At 37.4% G+C, this 27,924-nt stretch overlaps 1 protein-coding gene across 1 annotated transcript; it reads left to right on the top strand.

Annotated features, from left to right (window-relative positions):
• The first annotated feature begins 7,271 nt into the window (after window positions 1–7,271).
• Window positions 7,272–26,417, top strand: apln (apelin). The gene is made up of 3 exons (XM_046850359.1): window positions 7,272–7,846; window positions 21,242–21,414; window positions 24,805–26,417. The coding sequence occupies exons 1-2, from the start codon at window positions 7,780–7,782 to the stop codon at window positions 21,406–21,408; spliced, it is 234 nt and encodes a 77-aa protein (XP_046706315.1). The 5' UTR covers window positions 7,272–7,779; the 3' UTR covers window positions 21,409–21,414; window positions 24,805–26,417.
• Window positions 26,418–27,924: the final 1,507 nt, after the last annotated feature.

The following is a 27,924-nucleotide window of genomic DNA, read 5'->3' as shown; positions in this document are numbered from 1 at the left end:
ACACTACACACTGCATTAACATGCATGCTAATTTCAACCAATTAATCCAAACATTTTTATCTGAACTGTGTACATAATTTTTGTTTATATTTTGTCTAGGGTTCCTGATGTTGCAACAAGAATTTCAGGTTATAAACTGTTTATTGCAAGGTCAAGTGGGGCAAATGTATTGATGATTCCTCTATCAATTACTCAATTATTCAATGCAAAAAAAAAAAAAAAAAAAGTAACTGCAAAATAAATAGAGATAAAATATTGTATTGATCTGAGTAGTGCATAAAACAAATAGTTTAGGGCAAATACAAATAACAAATAAAATTTAACTTCACTGAATGCATGCTGAATGTTGAATGTGCTTTAGCTGAATTGGTATAACAAAACTAAGAAGGGAAAAGGGTTTGAGAAATTAATAAAACCATGATTTGTATGTTAAGTGTACCATGTTTTAGTATACAGTAGACATGTCATGCTGTTGTGTGGTACTTCAAAAGTCTAGTTGCTATGGTACAAATAGAGTCCAGTGGCACAGAATAAAAGTTACTGGTTTCTCTTGAGAAGCAAATTTATCAACATGCCAGAGACACAAAGGGCAGCACATCCCTTGCTGGCTCAATTTCCTCTTTCTCCCTATTTTTTCTTTCTCTTGGGTCTTTTTCCTTTTTTCTTTTTTATCCATCCATTAGCTTTCTTTCTTTCTTTCTTTCTTTCTTTCTTTCTTTCTTTCTTTCTTTCTTTCTTTCTTTCTTTCTTTCTTTCTTTCTTTCTTTCTTTCTTTGCCTTAAAACTTTTTTCCAACAGTTTACAGTTTCTGTCTCAATAACTAAACTCATTAACCCAAATAAAATCTTCAAGCTGGATCAAATGCACCTTAATAGATCAAAACATTACTGAGTGAATGTAGAATGGTGTTCATAATATATACTTAACCTTGACAAGCTGATTATTTTTTCCTTCCTTTTGTTTAAAGCTGGGGTTCTGTGTAACTCCTTAATGCTCTCTCAGGCATTAATGGGCAGGAGGGGGAAATTTCATCTCAGGTGTTTTCCATCTATTTTTGCGCTCACAGAATAAACTGATTCCTAATGGGTCCCCGATCTCATGTTGAAAAATGACCCCAAGGCAAACTCTGCCTAACAGGTGGGGACCAACACTGCCCTCACCAAAAAGAAATGATTTATGGTATGGATATTCTGGCCTCAGTGCTAACCATTAAAGACCTTCAGTCATTAATAGAGACGCTTTTTTTCTGGCCATTTCCCTTTCAGCTGATAACAATATGCAGCTGGACAAGAAGTGTTACAAAAACCATCGCCATTGGCTTTTTTGTGACAGTATATAAATTACATTTTACTGCTTGGCAAACCATGGAAACACTACATATAGCAGCTTGAATTGTTATGTTATTCTTCCCAGACAGAGCAAAGGGAATTCATAATAAGGAAGGTGTCAGCACATGAAAGGCAAATTTCACAGAGATAAGAAACAAAGAAGACTTGGTTCAAAAACGCTGCCACTCCAGCATAGCTTTTATGGAGGCTTTTTATTTCCTATTCATACAAGTAAGTTTCAACAACTCAGCTTCATCTCTCACCCTTTAAAATTCTTCTAGAGAAAAGAAATCTAAATCTTTAACACGGTTTTGGATGGGTAAGGGTGGAAAAAAAATTCTCAACAAATCCTCAATGTAGAAATAGATACAGAGATTAACACTGTAAAAGCACTTTTTTAAATGCCATTTCTTGGCTTGAGCTTTTCTTGGTGTGTTTGAATCACAGCGATAACAACATCTTAATAAATCCTGTAAAAATAAAAAAGAAGTATAGGTCAAGGGTAGTGATTTATTTACAAATAGTGACTGTAAGGTACTTGGAAAGTATCATTGAAGACAGATAACTGCTTGCATACTGTTTTTTTTTTTTTATTATAACTTTTACAGATTATGTATACTGTAGGATAACAGTGTCTCAGTGAAGGATCATTTGAAGCATATATCATCACGCTGTGCAACACTGATAGTAACACTTGGAAAATGTGTTCTTCTTTCAACTCTGATCTGTAATACTGATCTAAAGTAAGATCAGACCTATCGGAACAGGCAAAGTTTGCATGACACAAAAACAACCCTCTAATCTGTCATGTAACAGCACTCCTACAAGTTAACCTTTACACTCTTTAGCCCCCAGAATTTGCTGCCAGCATCCAGCATCGAGCCGGCTGTTTCCAAACCGCATGAAACTGATTGAAATTCTGATAAGTTCAACATCTAGCAAGCAGCTGCATAAAAAAAGACAGGCTTTGGCTACTTCTCTTTGACCATTTAATTTGTTTTGACGTCCTTTCATCTTGCCCTTATAATAAAAGAACTCTTGAGCTGGATTAATAACTTAACTCCACTTTTCAGTATTTTGAGTGTAAAAGAATAACAGAAAACCTATCCAAAAACCTGAGAAGTAGCATAGATAGCCAGTTAGTACTGGTCCACTCAAATTCTTGCTTGGATACAGAAGGCTGAGATAAAAAGCAAAGCTTCAGAGGATATCTCCTGTTCACGTGGTCCAGATCTAATCCACTTTGTGACACGCAGTAGGGTAACTAGCATCAAGATCACTTGGATCACCTGTCACCTCTGTAAAGATCAGTATGCCTGATTACAGGCTGAAAATACAAAGAATTCAAAGCCTTTTTTATGTTTGTTGGCTTTAGGCACCTACAGTAAAGCTTGATATTATGAGGGCACATGTGGGTTTGACTTACTCTATTCAAACATAGCTACTGCATAAAAAAAGCTCTCTTAACTTGCAGACACCAGGTTGATGGAAGAATCCATGCTTTATATCATCAGTCTACAAAGAGTGAAAAAGAATGGGAACAGCAAGTTCCAGCAAAGCACAATAGTGCAGGTGGGAATTGCTGCTACCTTTTAGAGCTCTTGTATTGTCCATAAATGAATGTGTGGGTATGGGTTACTTTAGCCCCATTTAAACGATGGTGACCCTAAACTGTCATCCCTCATAAGTTACCCTCAGTTACCACTCTCTAGCTCATGGGCCGGATAACCTGGATTATGGAGACAGCTGCTGCGTAGTCACGCAACATTGGGGCAAATGTTCTTGCCGATAACTGGCTAAAGCAGCTTGAAGAATATGCTAGAAGTTCCTCCTGTGTAGTAAATTTGCTCCAATTTTCATATTACAAACAGAGCAAAAAATATAGCATTAGGATGAAAAGCACACAATAACACAAATTTGGAAAAAATCAGCCCACTTTCCCACATTATATGATTTTTAACATTTCATCTTTTTTCACCAACTTGGTCACATAGTTCAATGGCAGTATTATAGTAAGGTAATCTGTCCATACTATCTATAGCAATAAACATACTTTATTTTTTAACAACAGTAACAAACATCCGCCTTTTTGTTTTTGTCACTGTATTTGTGCCTGGTAATAATGTGTTTAATAAACAGGACGGTAATTACTCATGAACGCAGACAAAAAACAAGAGAAACATTTTGTCAGATAAGAGACCTGTTTTTAGCCAGGAATGGAACTCCACCTGGAATGATTAATACCACTCATAAACATGCCCTGAGTAGGAGTCATCTTTGTTTGTTATAAGCAACATAATCAGAAGAAACATGTGCTTCTAAAAATAAGTGGCCAAAAAATATACTGTTTTATTTAAGGTAGTGACAACGAGCCCTCAAATGCCGTCACCGGTAGCCAACATGCGGCATGCATCGCATTCTTTTATTAAAAGAACTTCCTGTAAACATCCAAGTGCTTCCTGTGAAAGGGCCTAACTCTTTGAAATACCAACCCTTTGAAATTACTTGGGTAAAGTCCACAGGTTCCGGATGACCACTTCCAAGGAAATGCCATAAGAATTCAATGCCATCATAGCAGTTCATCCGTTAGTATCAACAAACGGATGGACGGACACTGGGGTGGAAAAAAAAACACCTCACCACCTGAAAGGCACTTGAAAACTTTACAGGCGAATATGAATATGACTAATGTTGTGTAAACATTTTGACTATGCTGTCTAGCTTTGAATATCAGACATATTTTAGAATATCTTTTAACAAAGAATTTTAAACTCATAACTTTGAGGAAAATTGCAGAGTTGTTGAACTGATGCAGTAAATTGTTGAAAATGTACAACATTATTAGTTGTTTTAATACTGATGTTTTTACTAGCTTTATGTTTCAGCCAGCAGGTAATTGAGCAATAATATAATTTGTGTTGTTTTGGCTTTGCACTTTGAAGACAAATTGAATTAGATGAGTAATGGAACTGAAATGAAATAGAAAGTATGGTGATAAAGTATAGAATGTCAGCTTGAATACATCTGCCAATACGTTTAACCATACTGAGCATACAGGCTATTCATGAGGGAAAATACACTGGCTTCACTTTATAATTTTCACCTTGTGATTCATGTCTATACATTTTGTAATTATAATTGTCATCTATAATTAGAATTTTTTTTATTAATTATACAGCATAGAAAAGCATCACAAAATGAACAAACCTTAAAGTGGATTGGCTACAAAAACTATAATCATGATTCAGAGGCACAGCATCTCATTTGTGAGATAGGGTATAACATGTTGGCCTGTATGTGGCTGATGACATGACAACAATAACAGGATATTCTTTTTGATTTTTTTTAACATTCACTGCTCAGATTTGACCAAACTCAAAGCCCTAAAAAAACTTTTATAATAATAAAAAAAAATGTTTATTATAATTTTATGGCAAAAAATCCTGTCATTTAATCCAACTGAATGTGTATATCCAGCCCAGACTCACAGCATTTTGTGATATAGTCAAGAAATGTAATCCATTGATTTGTGTTCATAGGCACAAATTTCCCTCTTTTTTTGTGTCACTGAGGACAACTTTCTATGTATTTCAAGTTTTCTTTCTGCCACTGGATAACACACCTGTATTGTTTTTTTTTCTCGTTTGCTATAGATCTCCAAGCACTATCACTCAACATTTAAGCAGGAGATTTTATCCTTGTTTATATTGCTTTAAATTCGGTAAACTACTTGCTATTATGAACCATCGTCTTGGTTCGTTCCAGTCAAAATACAGTAAATATATTCTCCCGGTTAGTTAAGGAGACTGCGTTAATTAGAGACACATACATTTACTACAGTATAATGATAACCCTTACCCTAACCCTATATTCTGCCTTATTCTCAGATGAAAATGGGGAAAAAAAACTATTACCTTTGGCATTTCTGTCAGCATTACCCATGCATCATGACCCATGAGACAGACGGAGGTCGTCATGCTGAGTGACACGAAAAAAAAGAGGGAGATTCATGTCCATTAACACAAATCAATAAGTTAAGGTTTGTGACTATATCACGAAATGCTGTGAGACTGTGTTGATATATCACTTAGTAAAGAGAACTGAAAAGGAGAGGAAAGTGACTCTCATGGTTTACAAAGTTGAAATACAGTGCCTCTGTGCAGTATACAAGAACTCACACTAGGTAGATGTGATAATGCTATTCTGGTATTTATCTCCATCCAGATGATCTAATGGCAATGTAAAGTTATTTTAATACAGAGCAAAAAGCAGCAAAATCTTTGCTCCTGTCCACTACCACTTCACACTGCCGCTATTCAAAACTCTGTAAATGTGGTGCCAGCTATCATTGTCTAATGCATAGCAAAGAAATAAAGCAGATTTGAATAACCTAATCTGTCTATAGACTTCCATCTACATGTGTTGCATGCCATGCATATTTGTTATGATGTAAAGCAGCATGGATGACAGTCATGGACAGTACCTGGTCAATGTACATTAGTGATTTATCTGCCAGCTAAAAAAAGTGCGTAGGGTGGATAAGCACCTTTAAACTGAGCCTTAGCCACTTGCAGGGTGAAAAGATTGCTTCATGAGACGTGAGCATTTCAAGTGTGCCTTTTAAAAATGGAAGGTGCTAATGTTGGTAAGTCTGAAGAGGGTGTTGGGAACATATTTGCCCTTGGGCAGGTGATTCACAAAACAATGCCTGCACAGTATGAAGACGATGCATGAGCATGGACCCTGAACTGAGGACTTGAGTAAGTATAATGACTTACGAGAACATCCTTACAAGGGGGACGCTTTGTGTTTTACTTGACAAATGCAATCCATCAATCATGTCTTTCTGTCCAGTCAGCAAGAGCTTAATTGTTTTTTAAGTGCTTTGCCAACTTCACTCTTTAGGTTAGCGTTCCTATCTTTTTTTAAATATGAATTTCTTATGTAATCAAGTTAGTAAATGAAGGGCAGAAATAACAGTATTTCTTCTGAATATTTTACATTGGACATGACTGCTAAATCCTTCTCAATTACATTGCATAAACACACACAGGATTGAGAAAACAAAATTAAATAACGACTAATCGAAAGGAAACACTACTGTATGGTCCACTAATAGGTAAAACCTAACCCAGCCTTTGGGTTATGCTCAGGGGTGTTCAGGTAATTATTCAACATTTGAAACCAGTAACACAAGTTACATTAAAATAATATGATCAAAATCAACCCAGATTATTGGGGTCATGTTATGGATTATATTATCTGTTTATACTTTTTTTTAGGGTTTGGTTTAGACTTAAAAGTCTACAAAAATTCCTAAAGGAATTAGTTAAGGACTAGTGCATGTATTCATTTAGTAGTTAAGAATTACTATGTACTTATGTGTAGACCTTAAAGAAAGATGTTACCAATTAAAATGAAATTTCTGCATTCTTGGTGCATACTTGCAGTGATTTATCTGCTTCTTTAACTAAAATAATGAACATTTATATAGAGAAAGCAAATCCCTCAGCAACAGTAAAAGGTACCAGACTTCAAATAGTAAATCTAGTAAATTGTACCAGATAAAAACAAACAAAAAACAGAATAAATAAAAGGCCAGATGTATCAGCTATGTATGATGGGGCAAACATGCTGCCAGGTTACTGCAGCTGTCTGAAGAAAGAAAGTCTTCTGTCATCATCTGATCTACACATTTATTATGAGCCAATGGGCACCAGTTTTCTGTCATGCAAAAAGTTAGAAACAAGAGCATCTGTTGTGTTATTATCATAAACCACCATGACCCATCTTCCTCTTCTACCCTCCCTTTTCCTCTGTTTTTTGCTGGGAGGGCTGGTGTGAAGGGTGGAGAGGTGTAAGTGGGGGAGGCCCTCTTTTTTTTGACCCCTGGTGTCAGTTATATAAGACACATGATCAAGTGAAGCAAACATTCACCATACACAAACCTGCCACAAGCTGACTGCCTTCGCAGCTCTACTGAACTTGGCGCACACTGCAGCTCTCCTATTCTAGGAGGAGGAGGAAGAAAGAAACCGTGCACATCTCTGTGGGAGACCTCCAAACGAGACCTGCCCTCAGTCTTAGAGTGGCGCTGATATACAAACACATTCACACAGCCCATTCACTCACACACACACAAACTGCTCACATAGACGCACACACACACACACACACACACACACACACACACACACACACACACACACATCCACACGCGCAGGAGCAAACAGTATCTCTCCCTTTCTCTCTGTCGAGCTCACCCACCCTCCCTCAACCTCCCTTCCACACACACACACACACACACACACACACACACACACACACATACACACATACACACATACACACACTTTCTTACACATTCACACACACACACTCACACACACACACACACACCACTACAGTATATCAGCTCACGACTAGAGGAGAGACGGAGGGGAGAGCAGAAATGAATGTGAAGATCCTGACGCTGGTGATTGTGCTGGTGCTTTCTCTGCTGTGTTCAGCCTGTGCTGGTAAGTCAGGGAGCATGCAGGCTGTTGCCTGGAGCCTCCCAATGCTCATCTATTTTCTCTCTCTCTCACTCTCTTGCTCTGTCTATATGCTGTTAGCTTTCTGCTCGGCTAGAGGCAGCTGTAGTTGATCAGTTACCCAGTGTAGTTAGCTGTCTGTGGCTGGGGAGAGGAGGAGAAACAGCACCTGGGCAGTACACTGTACTGCACTGCAGAGGTTTGCATGTTGTTGTTGTGTATTTTGTTGGTCTTGTTTTGTTTTTTTTTTTGCTTCTTGACCAGAATGATTTTAGTGTTTTGACTGAAGGAACCCTGAATTTTTAAGTATCAAATGATTAGGTAATATAGTCCTGATTACTCCTGTATGCTAGCTCTGAGGTGTGTGTGTTGCTGGGTCTCATCAATGTAACACATATGCTTATTTCAATGTTCCTCACATTCCTCGATGTGTAACACAGGGAAGCTGCTTGTATAATTCATTAAGCCTGACTGATTTAATTGAAAACAGCAAATGTGCTGTCAGTACATAAATCTACTGTCAGGTGTACAGTGTGGATAGTTGTATATCCAAAAGCAAAAGACATTTCATTGTAAATTCTGGTACTATGCATGTGTGTGTGTGTGTGTGTGTGTGTGTGTGTGTGTGTGTGCATGAAAAACCGTTCCTTGGCTTCAATTATAATCATGCAAAAGAGCGTAGAATTGTTTGGTTTTATCATGTGTAATTAATGTGTAGTAACAGCATTACTACATACACATTTGGCAGTATAGCGATTAATTCCAATGCTAGGTCATTCAAGCCTTTAGCTGTGACTGGGAGCTTGTGTCAGCTGACTGGTGGCCGGCTTGCAGATGTGATGCAGGTCGCAGTCTGGTGTTAAAAACAACAAAAATGACCCCTCTGTAGATCCCTGCATTTCTACAAATACTGACACCAATCGTTTAACAAATGCTGGGAAGTATGTCTGTGTATGTGTGTGTGTGTGTGTGTGTGTGTGTGTGTGTGTGTGTGTGTGTGTGAGTTTGTGTGTATGTGAAAATGTGCCCAGGCTAGTGTCTACTAGCCACATTCAAACTGGCAATCTGCATGCCTTCATTATACAGGAACTTGCTATTTTTGTCTCTGCATGAGTAAATGGGAAGCAATTAGCCTGAATTTGCAATCGGTATAATTTTTTAGTCTCTTCTTTAGTCTGTGTGGGCATGTGTATATGTGTGTGGAGCTTGGGCTGAGGCTGCTCCATGCTTTAGCTCCATGATGCCTAGACCCAGGCCAGTGCTTGTTCCCAAGCAGCATTAGCAGCATTAGCTTCACTCAGACAGCATTAGAGAATCAAGCATTAGTGATTGTGAGAAAGAGAGAGGGGTAAGGGAGAGAAAGAGGTAAGGAGAAAGAGAGAGCAACAGAAAAGGAAAGAGACCTGCTGTGAGTCTGGGATGTGTGCTGTCGTGTGAAGGTGTCGCAAGTGTCTGTGTGTGTGTGTAGGCAGCGCATGTGAAGCCTTTCATCTCCAGACGCACACTTTTTCCAGTTCACTGGTAGTTTGCTGGAAATTGCGAGCTATTTCAGTCCAGAGATAAAGAGACTCACACAGCGATTGTGTGTGTCTGTGAAAGGAGTTATCTGTAAGCAGAGACTGAAAGAGGGTGGGGACGAGCCATAGATGTCACAGTGCAACAGGCGACTATACTTTCGTTGTTTTGAATTTAGTGAATTCAAGTGAATTGGCAGAATGATGTGCAAAATTTTGCAAAATCTTGTTTATGCTCACCTGAACCAGCTCAGCTCGCTTTACAATGGGCTTTCCTCACCAACGGCCAAGCCCTCTCTGCAGTGAGCCATTCATAATTCATTCTGAAAACGATCTGCCTTCTAGTCTCACCATTCTTATGCCTGGTATGTAAAGATGCCACCTTATACTGTCTCCAATATCAGACTTTCAACCTTCCGTTACAAAAAGGAAAAGGACATATCCCCTTAACACGTACAGTGGAGACAGAGGGGAGGAAAACAACAGGTTGAAATGTGCATGCACACACACACACACACACACACACACACACACACACACTCGCAAAGCTCCAGAGATGTGTAATTTTAGCTGCCTAGTTTGTCACCTTAGTGAAAGCAGGTGAGGGCAGAGACATCACTCACATCATTTGAAACAAACCATCTGTGTGCAAAAAACCAATTTCATGTGAGCTGTCAGCAATGACATTCATTAATATTTACAGTTTAATGTATGGCTTAGGCAAAACTATGCACTCTCCCACACCCTTCAGAGACAACCAGAACCATAGAAAGTCCAGCAAAGCAAATACAGGCCTCATTAATAAACCTACATGTGCAGAGCAGCTTTAACAAGAGGAAGGATGTGAAACTTTCAGTCATAATTTCAAGCTGTTTACTTAATGTAAAGAGAGTGCTTCTGTCAACAATTATGATTACAAGGGCCAGAGAAAGCATACAAAACATCCAAACTGTAAACCTTTCCAGATGTCCAGCAATAACATGAAACTAGTGGGTAACCATTCAGAAGTAAAATCTAGTTAAAGAAAGGTTATTAAAGTTTAATGCCCTTCAGCAGGTTTTATTTTATTTCTGCTCTATTTCACTTGATGATTTAGTTCATAAGAACATACATATAGAAGGTCAGTGAACCACTTTTACTTCATGGTCTCTGCGACCAGCATATCCCCCCATCTATAGTCTAAGGAAATGGTTGATGGAACTGGCATTGGTACTGTACAAGCTGTTTTAGCAGGTGTTTTTTTTAATCAAATTTATTAAGATCCAAGGAACACTAAGATAGTTTGTGGCTCCTTGGTTACATCACCCATCACACCCGTAAGTGAGTCTTGCCCAAACAAGATTGTAAAAGACATTTATATAGAATGTCTTTGTATGCTTTAACGCTTCAGTATCCCTTTAGTGAAACTATCCCTTTGTTTAAAGGGAATTCAATACAGACAGGTTTTGGCAATATTTTTGTAGAAGAACTTACATGACCTGTACAGAGCTTTGACCTCATTCCCACTGAACACTTTTAAAAGAATTGATGAAACTATATCTGTACATCAGGCCTCCTCATCCAACATCTATACCTGAGCTCATTAGTCTTGTGACTGAGTAGGCAAATCTCCACAGCCACATCTCCACTAATGTCTATTGGAAAGCCTTCCCTGAAGAGTGAAGGTTATATTTAGAGTACACGGGCTAAATCGTGACTAGGATGTTTAAAAAGTTGATATGGTCAGGTGTCCTTAAATGTTTGTCTGTAAAATGTTATGGTATTCTAAGCACCGGTTTTGTACAGCATTGTGGATATGTCCTATTTAATAAAACAAACAAATAAACCCCACCCTATCCAATTTCACCAAGTACAACAGCAGCAGCAGCAAAATACAAAATCAATATAATTAAAGCTCTGAGTTTGAAGTCACTGAGGGATTTTATATCACTAGATTTAGACAGTGTAGTACTTGCCTACCAAAGTCTTATGTGTTTAATTCATTTTAACCACAAAAGATTTTAATATTGTTTACCGAAAGCTGGAACAACAAAAATATAAGAGCTTCTAACTGTGTTCATATCATTTGTGGATACACTGATCTGTTAAAATTATTATTATTATTTTTTGTTTTACAAATATATTGTACTGTTTGTTAAAGTAAATAATTATACAAGGGTTATTCAAGACAATTTAAAGTAAGAGCTTCATTATTATATACTAACTCACTTTGGACATCAGAATAATAATGTTACCAAGTGGCCATGGCAAATAATAAAAGATTTGACATGTCAACTATCATTATGCAATTCAATGTACTTTGGACAAATCAGCTCACCTTGATCCACATACTCAAAGGCTAAAACAGATTAAAATAGCATACAGTCACGACAGCACAACAGCAAATAAGACCTTTTTATGATGTGGAGGTGTACACAGGCAATAAAATATTAAACTGCCTTTAAAACTTTCACAGCTGGTGGTCTTGCTTGTTCTCCCATAATCGCAGGTGTACTTCTGCGGGGAACATAAAAGGTTTTGTAGCATTCTTTAAATTGCTGCTTGTCTTTCCTCTCCAGCATCTGGCAACAGTAGCGAGCCTCATGTACTGCCAGACTGCTTCCTTCAGCCAGATCTACATGCTCTCACCGCTGCTAATCTGTAAGCAAATGGTGAGGGCATCACAATCATGTTTTTTTTTTTAGCTGGAATTCTTACAGATTTTGTGGGAACATTGCAATCCAACACAGAATTATCACCTGAAACCGTCTTAGCCTGCCTTTTTCTCATTGGTTAATTAAAGCCAGACGTTCCAAGCGCTTTACACCGTCCACACTGGCTGAATAATAAAGTGATTTATGAATCCCGGTTCGAACATAAAGCATTAGTTTACTGGCCGCTGCCGATAAGATGTGATCGGAAAATAAATGTTTATAAACAGTGAGGCATCAGGATTAAATAGGATTTAATTGCTATCACATTCCATTTCCAAACATGCAGTGAGAAGCAGCATAAAGTCAGCACAATATTACGCTACATATACTTAGAGTAAAAAAACTTTTCTGAATTTGGTCCAGATCTCATATTTGGGCAGGAAAAAAATCAGTTAAAATATCATAAAGAAGGAAAAAATAACTGTAACAGGTTTTATTTGTATTCTGAGGCTACATGTTATATGAGCTGATATTGTAGTGCCCAAACCAATGGTTCTCATTTAGAATATGTTTATTCCATATGATATTATATATTAGAATGCTGTTTGGGCTAAGATGCATTAATGAGAACAGCTGAAACTGGATCATGAAGTAGTGGTTAGGAGTTGGGAAAACACATCCACTGAGAATTCCCTAAATCTATAGGTCCATGCTACAGGATAGGTATACGCTTGACTTTTCAAATACCTTAATAAAATAATATACAGTAAAAGTATTTTAGTCTTTGGCTTGTTTGGGCTATATATGTACAGTATATATAATGATGTTATGTTTGTATCAGATCACAGCCAATGCTGTAACCACTGTTCTCATAAAACCACCATTACCGTAGTGTGAATAGTCTTTATAGTGGTACAGGAGATCTAAATCAAGTCCATAAACATATCTATTTAAAGCAAAAAAAGTGTTTCCTGAAGGCACCAGAGAACACTGCATTTCATTTAACAACATGTATACACACATTGGTTAATATGAAACACAGATAAACAAAGTAAGTGAATAAACTGCAGCTGCAACCTCAGTGACCTGCAAATGCACCATGAGAACCAGAGCAAATGTTCTGGAACTAGAACCACTCTAGTTCACTTCCAGATTTCTGAATCCCTAATTATATGCGAAATTGGTTGCTTAACTAGTTATGGGTTTCTCATCCTTTATTCATGACATGAGATTTTAAACAGAGATCATGGGGATCAAAATATGCTTTCTCAGCACAAAATGTGTAGAGTGCTGGCATTTCTCTAAGTCACCCTGTAGTGTGGCACAGGCCCAAAGCAGGGGCACTGCAGATGACCCCCCTGAACATTTAGAGTTACAATGCACAAATTCAGCACTGATGATTACTATGATTCAGTGATCAGAAGTGCATGGACTTCATCACAATTTATCAGTGCCATGAAAGTAGGATGCAGCTTCTTTTTTTGCCATGCTAGATATGCAAAACTGCACTTTTCTTGCCACGGCTGAGTGGGCTATCCAAAACTCAAACTCTCCCCAAACCTCTCAAGCAAATCCTCTCTGAAATGGCATAATGCCTGGAGCTGATTCATGAGAAATCGTGCTTAATATACTTGTGCGAGTGGCTCAGTGAATTAGACGACCCAACCTGCAGTAACCTCTACCCACTGATTCACCCCTGTCAATCCGGAGCAACTGTTCAGCTTTTTCTCTCTCTCTTTTGCTGAGCTTCATTAGCATTCCCAGCAGTAGGCAGCCTCGCTGCTTTGAACCTGCGCTCTGATCACTTGGAACTGGGCCACTTCTCACCTCATCATTAAAGCAGTGCACTAATTTGGGTCATGTGTAGTTTCCAAAGCTGCGTGCCATCTGAACGTGTCAGACGAGATCAGAGAGCTCAATAACGACAAAGTACGTAGTTGATTTATTTATTTTTTTAAATAAAAGTGGAGAACAGTCTCTTTCTTCTCAGTAATAGGCTGCAAAATGGAGCAACTTTTGTAGGTTGAGGGGTGAGCAAGAAGAAAGACAGCGTGCTGAGCCTAAGGAGCAAGTTTTTATGCATTCCCTTTTCCTCTGTGGGGCAGCACCAAACAAAGCTGTTCTTCATTTCCTCTCATGTGCACTACTATCACAGGCACACTATGCTGCATATCAAACAGCATACATATTTCCAAAACACTCACAACCAGCAGTGTGCTGGACCACATGCACTGCATAACCCACATTGTCCAATAGATGCTAATAAAGCACTGAAGGTACAAAATTTGAAATGTGTAAAACCTGGGACTCCATTCCAATTCACAATATCATTTCTTTTGGTCCTGACTGAGCGCCTTTCAGAGTGGCTGCCATGGTAACATGGTCTGAAAGTCGACAGGAGATTGGTACCAGTTTCTGCCAAGGCCCTGTGCTACTGGTAGGCATGTGATAAGCAGCACTGTGACTCTTGGGGTCCAAAAGGCAGAACGCTTCAGACGGGGTGCTGCTAATTTCACATGCAGCTCAATCAATGGATGTGACTTCCTTACCTTCATTTCCATATGCCAAGTAAATCACTGTATTGACAGTGCATTTAATGAGCTAAGTAGAAAAAGGAGCTTATACGGTGTCTAATCTAATGCTTTGTTTTAATTCTCATCTTATTAGATATATAATGCCTGTGTTCGACAATGACTAAGTGGAGGATGGCTTGGCAGGCTCCAGATTATTGGGCTTGGCATAGATTTGTGTGTAGTAAAGAAAATAAAACAGCATGAATGCTCTATGGTCATTTAGATGTCTTTATATTATTGCTAAAATCATAAATTGATTTCTGGTCTACCTCACTGTTTTTTAGTGACCCATGTCTGTCATTAATGTGCAAAGACCTGTACTCTAAAAGGTCTTACATGCCTTTATTTTCAAAAGAAAATGAATCTTAATTCTGTATCCAACCTAGCAAACCCCCCTCCCTCAATAAAGTGTTTAGAATAAGATTTAAATACATTGGATTCAGAATCAAAATCAGATTTGTGCTACAGCAGTCCTGTAGTATAAATGTACCCTATGATTCTTGTTCTTTTGTCATTTCACATTTTAGTGAATGAAGGTCCTTCAAAGGACTGGGTAGACTATCAGAACTCTAATATCACACACCAACTGCTATGGTTACACACCCATGGGGATCCACACCCCAGTGCTCCCTGCCATCCACATAGGCATCAGTAGAATAATGTTATATAAGGAATGTACAGTATGTAAACAGAATGTCACACACACATTTTACAAATTGTCTAAGAATCCAAAGGTTGGGTTCCATCTGAATGATACTGTATGTTTACCTCTGGGTTTGTGGTGTGCTTCATGTTTTTAGCACTTCTCTGAAACATGGTTGCTCTGTCTTTGGCTGTTTTGTGCACATATCACAAGCTATGAAATTACTAAAGCCACTATTAAAGCTAATCTAAAAAAAGGTTAAACTATGCAGACCCATATAACCATACACAATATGGCTTAAACTACAAGGTCACCTGACCATGATTCCCATATGTGAATCTTCCTCAAACCTTTTCCACAATATTGGAAGCACTTGTATAGGATGTGATTGTATGCTGTACAGTAAGAAGCTTTCTTTAATGGATTTATGGTGTTCAAATGCATGATTATGCACTAGTGTACAAACTGAAACCGTGAAAACATATAAGGATTGGAGTGGAAAACTTGAGTAGCCTGCTCAGAGTCCTGACGTCAACTCCTCTGCTAACTGCACCCTAATCCTCCTTACACAACATCAGTGTCTGACCTCACTAATGCTCTAGTGGCTGAATGAGAAAAACCCAACATCCACACTTAAAAAATCTAGTGAAAAGCATTCCCAAAGGAGTGGAGGTTATTACGACAGCACAAAGGAAAATACATTTGGAATAGCAAACTTAAAAGTGAAAATAGATGTTTGATTATTGTGAAAAGCTCTATCTAGCTAGCTACAAGCCTGTCTCTAAGATTATTTCTTCAGTGAGCTCTTATAGCTGTAAATTAATGCTAGAGATTGGCTCAATGCTCTAATTTTTAATCTTGTTATAGTTCATTCCACACATGATGTGTATTTCTTTGTTAGAAAGAAGTAAGAAGCCATTGAAAGCAGATTCTTAGGACCTTTTTGAGATTATGTGATCTTTTGTGAAATTAAAGGCTAGTATCATAAATCTGTCAAAAGATGAAGGACGAAGCTAGCATGGTCTAATGAAATACGCTTTCTTTTATATCACGTGAATAGCCAGGTGCGTGCACGTCAATTACTTGGGCAAGAGATGGCACCAATATGCACTATGAGAAGAAGGCAAGCAAACACAGGCAGTGTGATTCTCTGAGCAATGTTCTGCTTGATAACTGTTGGTTTTGGCATTCATATAGATGCTACATCTTGATTGACAGTGAGATAGGTAAATTGTTGCAGACCAAGTACACCCTTAATGGTAATTGTATTCCCTAATAGCAGTTGCCTCTTTTAGCAAGATAACAAGTTTTACCGCATTGCAAAAAAAAATCTGGAATGTTTGGAAGAACATAAAGAGTTCAAAGTGTTAACTTGTCTTCTTAATTGCACAGATCTTAGTCTGATGGAGTATCTGTGGGATGTGCTGGACAAACAAATATGATCAATGGAGGCCCCGCCTCACAACCATAGCCATAGCTGTATAGGTGGCACAAGGGGAATCACACAACATTTGTCAGGTGGTGTTAATGTTATAGCTGATCATTCAGTGCACTTTTTTGCCTAATTAACGATTCACCATGAATCAGAGTTACCAAATGATTTGCTATATTGATAAATATTTGTTTGTGGGTATTCCTAGCCTTTTGCTTTGTTTAATTCTTTTCACTATAGCTTTTGTTTCAGAGTTTGTAGCTCGATCTAAATAAAATAAAATAAATAAATGTTAAAGACAGATAATCAATCATTGACTTGTTTAATGAGGAAACCAAATACATTTTAATATTCAAACAGGGACAATTTAATTACACAGTACAGCAGATCTCTATTACCTTCCGGTGACTGAGAATGGACAGCATGAAGTAAGTATCAAAGATTGAGCTTGAGGGGTGAAAAGACATGTCATTCATCTCCCTATAGAGGAATGCTGTGCTGTCCTCACCTGGTTCTGCTTTGCACGTAAATAGATCTAATTTCTCACTTCCTGTAGTAGTGGCGAACAAATTAAATCCATCTGGCCTTTCCGTATATACTCTTTCCAAGACATGTCCCTAATGCATCTTTAATAAAGATCTTGTGTCCTTCTTGTCTATGGATTATTTTTTTTACCTGGTGCAGAACACATACATTTGGAGCATATTGCACATTTAAGCTGGACACAGTGAGTCACGCATCAAACTCAGCCGGCTGTTCATAACTGCCCTGTGCCCTGTGGCTCTTTCTCCCTCTGCCAGACAAGTGCTTGAAGAGGCACAAGTTGTCCGCATGAGAGACAGACTGTGGATTTAGAGGGACAGGCTATCAACCTCGGTATGTCCAGCAGGAGCAAGGCAGTCGTGTGAAAAAGCCATCATAATGGATAGCAGCCGAGGAGTGCACCGAGGCAGGGAAAAGAAAATGAAATAGTAGCACTTCTAGCTATTCATCATGACTCTGGAGGATGGAGCAGTCTGTCACACACACTGAAATGGGAATAGTCACTGCTGCACTACTATCTTCAGTTGAGCAGAAAGAAGGCACCATAAAGTTTCCTTTTTTTTTTTTTTACTATAATAAATGAATTATGAAACATCAGGATCAATCAATGGGTGAAACAATGTCTAGAGGGAATAAACTATGTCTTACTAGAATAAATGAATTTGTTTAAAACCAACTCACATTGCTCTCACTTATGATAGATAATGTGTTAAGATAAGCAGAATATCTTAATCTTGAAAAGTTTCCGCTAACCTAATATTTTTATCAGAATATTTGTCAATATAAGTTGGATATGAGGCATATCTATTAAACAACACCACACTGTTATTGTGCTTGTCTTTTTGCCATCATGTTTGATGGAGCTTAAAAGGATGCAGCCTCCACCAGAGGGCCATGTGGTTTGAGACAGGGGCAAGTGAAGAGCTGTAAAACAGTCAATGAGAGTAATTCTGTGTGCTTAAAATAGACCTCCTCCTCAATATTTAGTGCATCTCTCTGATTGAGTTTCCTCCGGGTGTTAAGAATTAATTCATAAACGTTGTTCTGATGGCTGCTGAAGACTTTTAGCAGCTCTTGCACTTCTTTGACCCAAACTCTGATAACTTTCTTTAAATGCAGGGCAAAGACAGACAGCTTATGTTGGCAAGAAACCTTTAAATTGTCTCATTTTGACAAACTGGGCATGGGAGAAAAGTAAATGTAATACTTTGATAAGCAGTATTCAGCTTGTTCAGATGTAATTACAACCTCTTTTGGAAGCCAAGCTGGGATATTCTTAATCAATCTTGGAGTGTTCTTCCCTTCGAGACACTTTTGCTCTATTCTTCCTGTCACTTTTCAGGGACGGGCAGGATTGAATGATGGGTATACTGACAGTTAGATCATGGCTAAAACCCCTTGCATGTTTTTCTGTTACTCTTAATGCAAAAAAAACTTCCTGTCAGTTCTAACCGCATTCACACATGGAGCCTTTTTACATTTTAACCCCTCACCTTCTACCTTCCCCCAACACCTCTTAACTAGACATGAGTTAAATGTTAACTGAATATATAAGCTTCCTTCATTAATTCTGTTTTTGGTCCAATAACAAGAGGACAAGTGCAGAATTAGGTTGCCTGGGGGAAAGTTGGATTTTGTGTTTTTTTTTTATGGTATAATATGTATTGGAGTCTTTCTTTGCCTTGAATGAATTAGTCAACTGTTCTCATGTAAACGTGCAGCACCGCAAGTAAAGATGATTAGCCTAAATGTAAGACTCCATTTTTGTGAGGCTTTTGAAAAATGTAGAGTATGCTTAAATACTTCTTGTATTCCACTGAGTGAAAGGCAGTCCTTGTTTAAACATTTCGGGAAGCTGGATTTCTGGGTGCATGTAACAGACATTTTTGTTCAAGGTTAGCAAAGGATGTTAATTAGCTAAAATGTCAAGTTCTCAGTTATTAACACAATAAAAGTCCTGGATAGGCTTTACAAATATATGTTGCCTATTTAAAGGAATTATTATTCTTGACAGTTAAGCTTAGTGGGAAGGTTGGGAATTAATGGTTGTCATTTTAGAAAAGCTGTTCCACACACAAACACACACACACACACACACACACACACACAAATATATATATATATATATATATATATATATATATATATATATATATATATATATATATATATATATATATATGATATATTATCGGTGTATGTGGCTATTAATGTGGCTACTCACTTTGTTTTGTTTTGCGCATGCATTAAATGCTAAAAAATCCATAGCGCTAGTGTTAGCTTCTAACCAAGAACTGGCTATTGGCTAATGTTAGCACTATGGATTCTTTATTGTTATGTCCAGCTTCAAAAATTTTTCTTGAAAGGAGAACTACACCGTGACTTAAAAGCTGAGGTATATACCAAACCGTAAATTTTGTTATATATAATGTCTATATATAAAATATATATAATAATATATATATAGACATTAATAGACACAAAGTACCCAATAAAATAATTACCTTGACTGTAAAATATGGTGCAAAATACATTGCTTGGAAATTATGTCTTAGATGTTTATTGAATCAGCACTGAGAAGCAATGGCTATTTAATGATTAAACAGGCTTTTATAAGGTTCACATTATACAATTTATTCTGAAATGTCCATACATCCTTGCCCTAATTTTGGCATTTTATCATGCAAAACTATTCCAGGCTCAGTGGAAAGTAGAGTTTTGTGGTGGAATCACTTGTCAGATCAGTCAAATCAGATATCAGAGTGCAGATGAAGATACTCCATACCCCCACACCCTGGAGCACTGCTTTGATTTCTTACAGAGGTGAAAGGTTAGGGAGAACTGGCTCACACGCAAGTGTGCAAAGCAGGCTTAAAAGGTCTTACTACACGTATTGTGTGATGATATGAAACATCTGGTTATATTATAGACTTACTATATGTTCATACATACAAATCTTCACTCACACCTTTGTGCAAAGGAGTGGTTTGCATGATGTTTTACTTTCTGGATCAAAACTGAAAATGTGTTTAAACAAAACCCTTAAATACTTACAATATACTCTTGACAATCTTTTGGTTTTTGTGTAGTGCCATAGACATGAAAAAATTCTAAGCAGAACCCCTTCAAGGAACAAAAAGCCTTATTTATGAAAGTTTAGGAACCTTTTTTTACTATAAAAATTTTACTATATTACAATTTGTTGAACAAAATGAAATTGCATGGGCATGTTTTAAAACAGTAGTGTAGACAGGAATACTCATGGGGCAAAAAAGTGCATCAGAAATGTTTATGAAGCATTTTTATCTCTAGTAAATGCATCTAACATAAAAGCATTAAAATTCATACCAGCTTTTTAAATATGAAAGGAATTAAAAGAATTGATGAATATTTTGGAACAAATTTAAAATTGAGTTTACACAGAGATTACATTGACATTTTCTTTAAATTATGATCAAATTATGTGATCATAACACCATTTGCAAACACTGGCTTAAATGAATGGAAACCTGGCATGTGTCATGTTAATATAAAGTAATTAAAGTAAGATGGGTGATGGGAAAAAATCCTTATAGACACTATAGAAAAGAACAAAGCAAATGATGGCTTAATTGCTATTTTTAGAATTAGGTTCAGTCTTGACCTGTTAAATGAACATTTTTATGAACTACACCACATATTAACCTGGGTATCTGAATTTGATTGTGTGGCCTGGTGCTTTTTACGTTGAATGAATGAATGTAAGAATTAAGTAAATGCTACTCTCTGACTGAAATCAGCAGAAAAATGACTGTTGCATTTTTTTTACAGTACTTAATTACTGTGTCTAGTTGCTCTAAGATATAAAACCCTAAAAATGATTAATCAGTGATCTACTTAAAATCATTGATTAAGAAATTCAGGAAATGTGTGTAATGATGAGACTGAAGAATGGTAGTCTGGACCTGTGGCGAACCTTATATAGTTTAATTAAGTAAATTTGGCAAATGGAATTTTATGAATACATCATTATTGAATACAGAGTTATCTCTCTGTCCTACAGGTCCAGTGACCTCCACCGAGCATAGCAAGGAGCTGGAGGAGGAGGGTAACATGAAGACTCCTGTGCGTCAGAACCCTGCCCGAGCTGGCCGGAACCAAAGACCCCCTGGCTGGAGGAGGAGGCGCCCTCGACCTCGCCTGTCCCACAAGGGGCCCATGCCATTTTAGATCAAGGTCAGTTCTACAATGCACTTTGTAAACTTATGACTGAGATAGACAATTGGCATTTGTTGACAAACAAATCTCAAAGTTTATTAAAAAATTAATTAAAAGGTATATGAACAGATTTGAAAGGCAACAACAAAGGCCCTAACTGTCCTCTTTGGCCTTAAAGTTTGTAATAAGAAAAAAACAAAAGCACATTTTAACAGCATTCAACATCGAATCATTTTACTGGGCATAAAAATAAAAAATGTAACAGTTTAATTAAGTTTTTTTTTCCTTTTTTAAATTTCTTTTTGCACACCAAAGAAATCAGGGGAAAAACAATGTGTAACACAAGGAAAGGAAAAATATTACTGGCATAACCTAATTGGTCTCTGTTTTTTTGCCAGTTAAAATCAGTTTTTGTTTGATGTCTGTACTTTAAACTGTTCAATGCATCTATTCACTTTGAACAGCACTTCCCCCTTTTCTCCTTCAAGTTTTCACAGGTTGAAACCAATTCTGGGTTTTAACTTGTCTAGTATCTTGTCACAGATAGCAAAAACTGTAAACTAATTGGAAACAATTCACGTCTAGAGTTAACATAAAAAATATATATATGTTAGGAACCATACACACACACACACACACACACACACACACACACACACACACACACACACACACACACTCACAGTACACAACAGATAAACTCTTCATGGAATAATAGCCTGGCAGGAGGTGGCAAGCCCATAACACAAGTCCTGCTATAAATTAACCTCATATGCAATTAATCCTTTCAGCAGATGCAGTCATGTCAACCTTTTATAGCATAGTTAATTGTTCTTAAAGGCATGGAGATGAAAGCTCTAAAAGAACATAAACTCAAGCCCCCATATCCTTCACAGTTTTACAGTCTATGGTGAATTATAGTTTGTTATTGTTTTGGCCAGATTTTGTCTGGGAATTTTCTATCCCGTATTCACTCTCTCGGGTGATCTAAGGGGAAAATAAAGCAGTGGTGATGCAACAAAGGTGTTCACAAAGAGCAGGCCCATGGCATGGAAGATTGTGCTTGTGGGACTACACATGCCTTTAACTGTTCAATGCCCCTTCTGGCCAGTTAAAAATGAGGCATTCTTTTGGCGAGTTAGGCAGTCAATGCATGTTTTTGAAGCCTAGAATTTTGGCTGGCCACAATGAAGGAATCTGCAGGAAGTTGTGTAGCTCCATTAGAGAAAACGGCTCAGTGATTCACAATGCACACTCCAAAACAGCACTTCAAACCCAAACAACATGAAGACTTCTCTTTCATTCCCCCTCTTCTTTGGCTCTTCTCATGCCTTCCTGGAGTTCAGAGTTCATCCTGTTCAGCCTTTTCACCCATACCCCGACAGACATAGCTGACTGAGCCAGCTCAGTTTGCTTGACTAGCATGCCAGTCAAGCTGCTGGTAATGGCACCATGAGAACAATTATGGACTCACAAACCACAACATTCGAGGTTCAAATGCTAATCTAATGAAATCCATTTGAAGTTTGTCACTCTTCGAGTGTAGAACTATCATGTTGCTTGACTAATAATTATTTAGCAAAGAGAAAATATGAATCACGTAGTAAATAAAATATGTACCCCACAGGGATAACTCTGTACTGAGCCTCTAACCTGCATCTGGCTAATGTACAACATGTCACATTTTCCAGTGGGAGTGAGAAAACTGCCTTGCACTTCATCAGCCATGCCTGAAACTAGGTGCAATCTGACCTGAAGAATTAACTCTCCTCTTGGTCTGATAATAGGCAGGGAACAATTGAAAAGAAGCATTTTAACTTGAAAGACAATTTTTTTTTTTTTTACCATGTTTGCTAATTTGTTTCTTGGCAATGGAAGACACACATTTTGAAATACAAAGCACTGTATTTGCCAAGTGGAGGAAAACAACTGGGTTAATAGAACGATTTCATGCAATTCGATTCAATTGTATTCACATCGCGCTTTTAACAATATGCATAGTCATATGGCAGATTTACTGAAAGTGGGCTTGAAAGGAACCAAACTCAAAAGGGTCAAAATTCTCAATTGGGTCACAATTTATTCATTTCTTTCATTTAACCACACTGGGTGAACAACATTTCCTAGAAATGAAACAAGTGGAATAGCTTGACTTTGCTAAATAGCTGACCTTAACAGTGTCATGTTTTGCCTCGAATATACAAGTGTATAAATCCCTTAATGTGCTCAACTAATTGCTTTGTGGCTTAAGTAATTTATTTACTTATTTTCTTTCTCCAGTGCCTTCTGTATAACATTATTTTCTTCACAAAATGTGTTAGTTTTAATCAATCTGCATAGACTGCCTTGTATACTTTTCCTTGTATGCCCAGAACTCCATAAACATGATGAAAACCATGCAAAGCAGACTAGATGTATTGTTTTTGCATAATTTTTATAGACCATGTTGGTAAATCAGCTTGAATTGGATTCTGTAAGTGTTAAGTTTGTATTTAGTTTTACATACAAACTTCTAGTAAAGGCATTATTCTATTTTTTTTTTTGTGAGAATTCTGACCTACTGTTAAAAATCATTGGAGTTAGAGATAGGGACCACATGCGTGGGCCAGAGAACAAAATGTTATAACCTCAGTTGACATAATAGGACTTGAAGGTTATGATAATGAAACCACGGCATGAGAATCAACAGCCCTCCAGATGCTATTACATTAAAGAAAGATAAATGAAACCTTTTACTCAACTGCCTTCATGAAAATACAGAACAGAGGGACCGTTCAGGTTATAGTGCTAAATGAAAGAAAAAAAAAACGGGTAGGAGAGGCATTTTTTTTTATCTCACTTCCATTTTCAAACTACACACATCTGTTTGTTTAGAGGAATAACACTAAAGAATACCTAGGTGAAGTCATCAATCAATGATGATTCAGAAACAAAAGACAGTGAGATAAAATCTGTTCTCCTTGAGGTATAGAAAGATTTTAGAGATGTTGCCTTGTATAAGTCAATGGCGGCTGTTGTTATTATTAAACAAAGCTATCTTTTGCAATTGAATGAGAACAGAGAAGTTAAAAAGGAGTACAAAACAAAGATAACCTTTATTTACATTGACTCACATCTCAAAGCAGGGTATGATGCAGTGTGGTGTACTGTTCTGTGAGAACAAAAACCTTTCTTTATCCAAATTAATGTTATTTGGAGATGTTACTTTTTTTTTTTTCGAAACAAAATTAAATGGGTGATGGTCTCTTGTAAAGTATGGAGCACATACTCTTATAGAATTAGAACTAGAACTATAAAATTGCTGACTGGAGGTCTTTCCCCAGTGCCTTTGTCATTTTTATTGATCTAGAACTTTGTTTATAGTAACCACAATTTTAATACCTTTCTGTTTGTTTGTTTCTCTTGCAGGCACTGCTTCAAGCGCCCACCCCTTTGGTTCTGATTTCAATGCTCTTCCTTTGTCTTAGGGAGGGCCCTGTAACAAGGGGTCTTTCCAGCCCAGCCTGAAGAGTGATGTCCATAGCACCTGCTGGTTCTTCAAGAAACTCTTCTTCTGTCCACAAAATACCAGGACAAGCCACTCATCCTCAGCTCCATGAAGAATTGTGGGCCAGGAATGGGGTGGGGGATATAGAGCTCGAGCTATCAGATTTTATCTCTGTCTGTCCATCTCTCTCTCTCTTTCTCTCTCCTCCAGTGTTTTTTCCTCATTCACTTTCTGAAGCCCTTTGACTGCCACACTTTGCATGATGTGTGAGCACTGAGAAGCCTGGTCCAAAACAATCTTCATGCAAAAGTGTCAGGTTTTTTTTCTTCGAGGTGTGCTACCCCATTCTCTGCTGTGTAAAGATGCCCTTTTGTTCCAGTGCTGTGTTGTGGCAAATTCTGGTGTAAACACAATGTGATATGGGAAGGAAGTGACAGGGATATGAAGGAAAGGCACTATTAAAAACACCATCTCTTTATTCATTTCCATCTTCAGACAAAGGTAACCAGTTCATTTTACCTTATGTCTGAAAAAAGTAGCTACAACACACTATTTTATCTGATTTTAGCTACCACTGCTGATTATAATAATTACCTCTAAACTTTGTTGCATTTTCTTTGCATTATCTATCAAGACTATCATCAGGTGTCGAGTAAACAAAAAAAAAAAAACAACTATGATATATGGATGACTGCATTTTATCTTTTTTTTTATTTATTTATTTTTTTATCATTTACACAACTTTTAAGGATTATTCCTCCTAAAGGTTTTGCTATCCAGAGCGTATTATGCATTATCCTATAGATACCCAACATTGCAATGTTTAAACCACAGTGTCTCTTTATAGGATTGCACTACTCTACTAACCATGTGTCATGTCTGTCATCCTCCCCCACTCTTCACCTCCACCACAGCAGACATACATGACTGTTAACTGGCTGGGACAAGCCAGCCTGCTCAGCAAACCACCTCTCCTTTTTAATGAAGTGCCAAATAGGAAATCTATAATGCGATGCTGCCATGAGAATGAAAAAAAAGAGAGAAACAAACCTTACCTCTTATTTAAGTTTTGAAACACCTAAGCATATGTATGTATAACACCATATTTGTTCTGACATCCAACTTATAAAAACGGTAGCAAAAAAGCATAGTTAAAAAACCAAATCAGACCAAAAATCTTTCAAATCAGACACTTCTTGAAAATATAATAGTCTGTTTTTTTTTCATAACAACCAGTAGTGCTCTCTTCTCTGACTGCTGTGCTAAAGGCTGAATTGCCCCCTAAGACAGAGATATTTGATTGACACAATAATATGCCTTTATTTTTTTCACCATTAGTGGAACTTATTACTTTTTTAATGTTTTTGATTATGTCTTTGGTTCAAATTTTTTTTTTCTCAGGGTGCTGTGAGAAATGCCTGTACTGGAATTGTCTATATTTTGTGCATTTATTTAAGAAACACACATACAAACATGCTTACACATGCACTGTTCAGTACAGAGAACAACATATCTATGTTATATTATATAAATGTTTTATATATATATATATATATATATATATATATATATATATATATATATATATATATATATATATATATCCCTGTCTGTGTATCCACCGTTATTACAATGTATTCAGATTCAGTTTTTGTAAGCCAATATCCTTCTCCCAGTTTTGGGAGCGGTTGCCTTTTGCCTGAGCCTCTTCAGCACAGGTGGCCATTGCTTTGATTGCTGTGGTCATTGAATCCTATTGCTAATCTATTTCAGATGGGCCTCATAGGGGGTTAGCTGGAGTCAGAGGCCCTAGGAGTCTGAGCTCACTGACAAATTGGCTTAGTTCATGACCACACATACCCTCTTCTTCTGTGGGTTTATCATAACTATTGTAACACTCTATAATCTAAGATAACCCACAGAGCAGACACTGTTCTATTAAAATCAGGCCCTTATTTGTTCTGCAACTATAATTCAGAGACATGAGGATTTTACAAGACTGTTACCCATATGCATAATTGTGTTGTTAAAAAAGCACGGCTGGTGTTTTCCTTAAATCAGCAGCCAGCTCCCTCCCCCACCCTCCAATAAGCCTTTTCTCCATATGGAATTTAAACAAAAAAAAAATCCACTACCGTCGACGCCTTGCAGCAGGAACAACTCTCAATGAAAGTGTGCCTAAGAACCACAGCATTAAAAACACACCGCCAAGCTCACCTTGAAGAAAAAATGATAAAATCATAGGATAATGTGAAGATACAAATAGTTCCAGTCTCATTGTTATTATTTTGTACATTCTCAGACAGAGATGTAGACATAGATAATTCATAAGCTCATTCAAAATGAGACATGTGTGTCTAATCCATTAATAGGGCAGAATATCCAAGTAGATGAGCGAGTTCCCCCAGGTCTGATGTGATACAGTAAAAGGATGAAAGCAAAGAGACAGGTTTTGAATCACTCATTCCTGATCCTAACAGAGATGCAGGATCCATTCTGCATCCACATTGTTTATCATGAATGTATCTACAACATCTTCACCAGCTGAGTTACCCCATTCACATAGTGAAGTAAACTATTGTTTCAGCAAAAATTAAGTCTTGTATTAGTAAAAAGAATAAAATAAAAAAAAAATACCCCATCAATGCTTTATAACACAACCCCCTTAGCGATGGCTATCTGTTGAATCACATGTCCAACAAAGACAAACCCATCATCAACATCCAAAGCTTGGTATAGAAGAGACCCCTAGCAGCTTTGCTCCAGCACCTCTCTGTATGGGCATGCAAGGCTGCACTTTTGCAATTCCATTATGCTGCTGGAAAAAAATATATCCTGAACACACTTTCTCTTGGCATGTAATGATTTTCCAGTGTATTGTGACAATTTTATTGACTGATTCTTGTCTAGCTGGTTGTCCAAAGCTTACTTTTGAATACAGTGTGGAAAGCTGTATTTTACGTGTGTGCGCGTGTGTGGACATAAAAAAAAAATAATTGAGAGAGTTACTCTACCACACAATTTGTTGTGGACACATTAGA

This window comes from Silurus meridionalis, chromosome 5 (assembly GCF_014805685.1).
Source record: "Silurus meridionalis isolate SWU-2019-XX chromosome 5, ASM1480568v1, whole genome shotgun sequence".
Lineage (NCBI taxonomy): Eukaryota > Metazoa > Chordata > Actinopteri > Siluriformes > Siluridae > Silurus > Silurus meridionalis.
This window is presented reverse-complemented; position numbering and strand designations above follow the sequence as displayed.